This window comes from Pyrgilauda ruficollis, unplaced genomic scaffold, assembly GCF_017590135.1.
Source record: "Pyrgilauda ruficollis isolate IOZ18807 unplaced genomic scaffold, ASM1759013v1 scaffold2337, whole genome shotgun sequence".
Taxonomy (NCBI): Eukaryota; Metazoa; Chordata; class Aves; order Passeriformes; family Passeridae; genus Pyrgilauda; species Pyrgilauda ruficollis.
This window is the reverse complement of record NW_024522951.1, coordinates 1-2773: the sequence shown is the minus strand read 5'-3', so window position 1 is coordinate 2773 and position 2773 is coordinate 1. Positions and strand designations below refer to the sequence as shown.

Genomic DNA, 2773 nt, shown 5'->3' with positions numbered 1-2773 from the left:
ACTGAGGGGACATTGGGGACACTGGGGTCACGGGGACACGGGGACATTAGGGGACAATGGGGACACTGAGGGGACAATGGGGACATGGGGACATTGGGAACACGGGACACAGGGGACACAGGGACAGTGGGGACACTGAGGGGCATTGGGGTCACTGAGGGGACATTGGGGGGACAGTGGGGACATTGGGCACACAGGGGACATGGGGACATTTGGGGACAGCAGGGACACTGGGGACAATGGGGGGATGGGGGCACTGGGGACATTGGGGACACTGGGGACAGCGGGGATGTTGGGGACACTGGGGCATTTGGGGACATTGGGGATGTCAGGGCTTTGGGGACAGGGGAGTGACATTAGGGTGACACTGACGGGACAGGGGAGGTGACACAGGAGGTGGCACGGGAGACATTCAGGTGACACAGACAGGTGACACAGGTGACACAGGTGACAGAGGTGACACCGAGGTGACACTGACAGGTGACACAGGAGACAGAGGTGACAGAGGAGGTGACAGAGGTGACACTGACAGGTGACACAGGAGACAGAGGTGACACTCAGGTGACACGGTGACACAGGAGGTGACACAGACAGGTGACACAGGTGACACAGGTGACAGAGGTGACACCGAGGTGACACTGACAGGTGACACAGGAGACAGAGGTGACAGAGGAGGTGACAGAGGTGACACTGACAGGTGACACAGGTGACACAGGAGGTGACACAGGTGACACTCAGGTGACACAGGAGGTGACACTGACAGGTGACACAGGTGACACACAGGTGACACACAGGTGACAGAGGTGACAGCAAGGCTCTCACCGCGCAGATGACGATGACGGGGCCCTGGAAGCTCCAGCGGAACCCGCGCTCCAGGGACAGCCAGCAACTGGAACGGACTGGGATGGACTGGGAGCACTGGGGGGACTGGGGGGACTGGGGGGACTGGGAGGGACTGGGGCCTCAGTGTCCCCAGTGTCCCCAGTGTCCCCTCAGTGTCCCCAATGTCCCTATTGTCCCCAATGTCCCCAATGTCCCCATTGTCCCCTCAGTGTCCCCGTGTCCCCGTGTCCCCACCGTGTCCTGCGCAGGTGTCCCATGTCCGGGTTGACCTCGTGGAATTTCTGCACCAACTTCCAGAGGGTGACAACGAGGATGGCGGCGTTGGCCTGGGGACACGGGGACACGGGGACGTGAGGGGACATGAGGGGACACTGAGGGGACACTGAGGGACACGGGGACATGAGGGGACATGAGGGGACATGAGGGGACACTGAGGGACACGGGGACGTGAGGGGACGTGAGGGGACACTGAGGGGACAGTGAGGGACACGGGGACACTGAGGGGACATTGGGGACACTGGGGACACGGGGACATTAGGGGACAATGGGGACACTGAGGGGACAATGGGGACATGGGGACATTGGGAACACGGGACACAGGGGACACAGGGACAGTGGGGACACTGAGGGGCATTGGGGTCACTGAGGGGACATTGGGGGGACAGTGGGGACATTGGGCACACAGGGGACATGGGGACATTTGGGGACAGCAGGGACACTGGGGACAATGGGGGGATGGGGGCACTGGGGACATTGGGGACACTGGGGACAGCGGGGATGTTGGGGACACTGGGGCATTTGGGGACATTGGGGATGTCAGGGCTTTGGGGACAGGGGAGTGACATTAGGGTGACACTGACGGGACAGGGGAGGTGACACAAGAGGTGACACAGGTGACACAGGTGACACAGGTGACAGAGGTGACACCGAGGTGACACTGACAGGTGACACAGGAGACAGAGGTGACACTCAGGTGACACAGGAGGTGACAGAGGTGACACACAGGTGACACAGGAGGTGGCAGAGGTGACAGAGGTGACACAGGAGGTGACACACAGGTGACACAGGAGGTGACAGGGAGGTGACAGAGGTGACAGAGGTGACACTCAGGTGACACAGGAGGTGACAGAGGTGACACACAGGTGACACAGGAGGTGACACAGGAGGTGACACTGACAGGTGACACTCAGGTGACACAGGTGACAGGTGTGACCTGAGGCGTCCCGCTCTCACCGCGCAGATGACGATGACGGGGCCCTGGAAGCTCCAGCGGAACCCGCGCTCCAGGGACAGCCAGCAACTGGATGGCTATTGATCACTATCCCTGGTTATGGATCACTATCGATCACTATTGATCACTATCACTGGTTATTGATCACTCACTATTGATGGGTCCCGTAGCCCCCCGGGAAGGCGGCGGCGCTCAGCCCCACGATGGCCATGGCAGGGGCACTATTGATCACTGGTTATTGATCACTACCCCTGGTTATTGATCCCTATCGATCACTATTGATCGGTATATTGATCACTCACTATTGATGGGTCCCGTAGCCCCCCGGGAAGGCGGCGGCGCTCAGCCCCACGATGGCCGCCGCGGGGCCGTAGCCCAGGCCCAGCAGGCAGCGCGGGCGCAGCCAGGCCGGCGGGAACACCTGCACCAGCAGCACGTGGAGGTGCAGCCCCTGCAGCGCCATCCACGAGAACGCGCTCAGGAAACACAGGTGGAGGCACACCGCTGTCACCGTGCAGGCCACCTGGGGGACAGGGACAGGGACACAGTGACACACAGTGACACAGAGTGACACAGAGTGACACACAGGGACACACAGGGACACACAGCCCCTGCAGCGCCATCCACGAGAACGCGCTCAGGAAACACAGGTGGAGGCACACCGCTGTCACCGTGCAGGCCACCTGGGGGACAGGGACA

The 2773-nt window shown here is 61.1% G+C and overlaps 1 protein-coding gene across 1 annotated transcript; it reads right to left on the bottom strand.

Annotated features, from left to right (window-relative positions):
* Positions 1–822: 822 nt before the first annotated feature.
* LOC121354680 (adhesion G protein-coupled receptor E5-like) lies at positions 823–2751 on the bottom strand (the record flags this gene model as incomplete). Its single annotated transcript, XM_041469443.1, has 5 exons — positions 2686–2751; positions 2377–2525; positions 2077–2143; positions 1078–1169; positions 823–889 (listed from the first exon to the last, which is right to left on the bottom strand). Coding segments are annotated over exons 1-5 (387 nt in total), but the record flags the coding sequence as incomplete, so codon positions are not given.
* Positions 2752–2773: the final 22 nt, after the last annotated feature.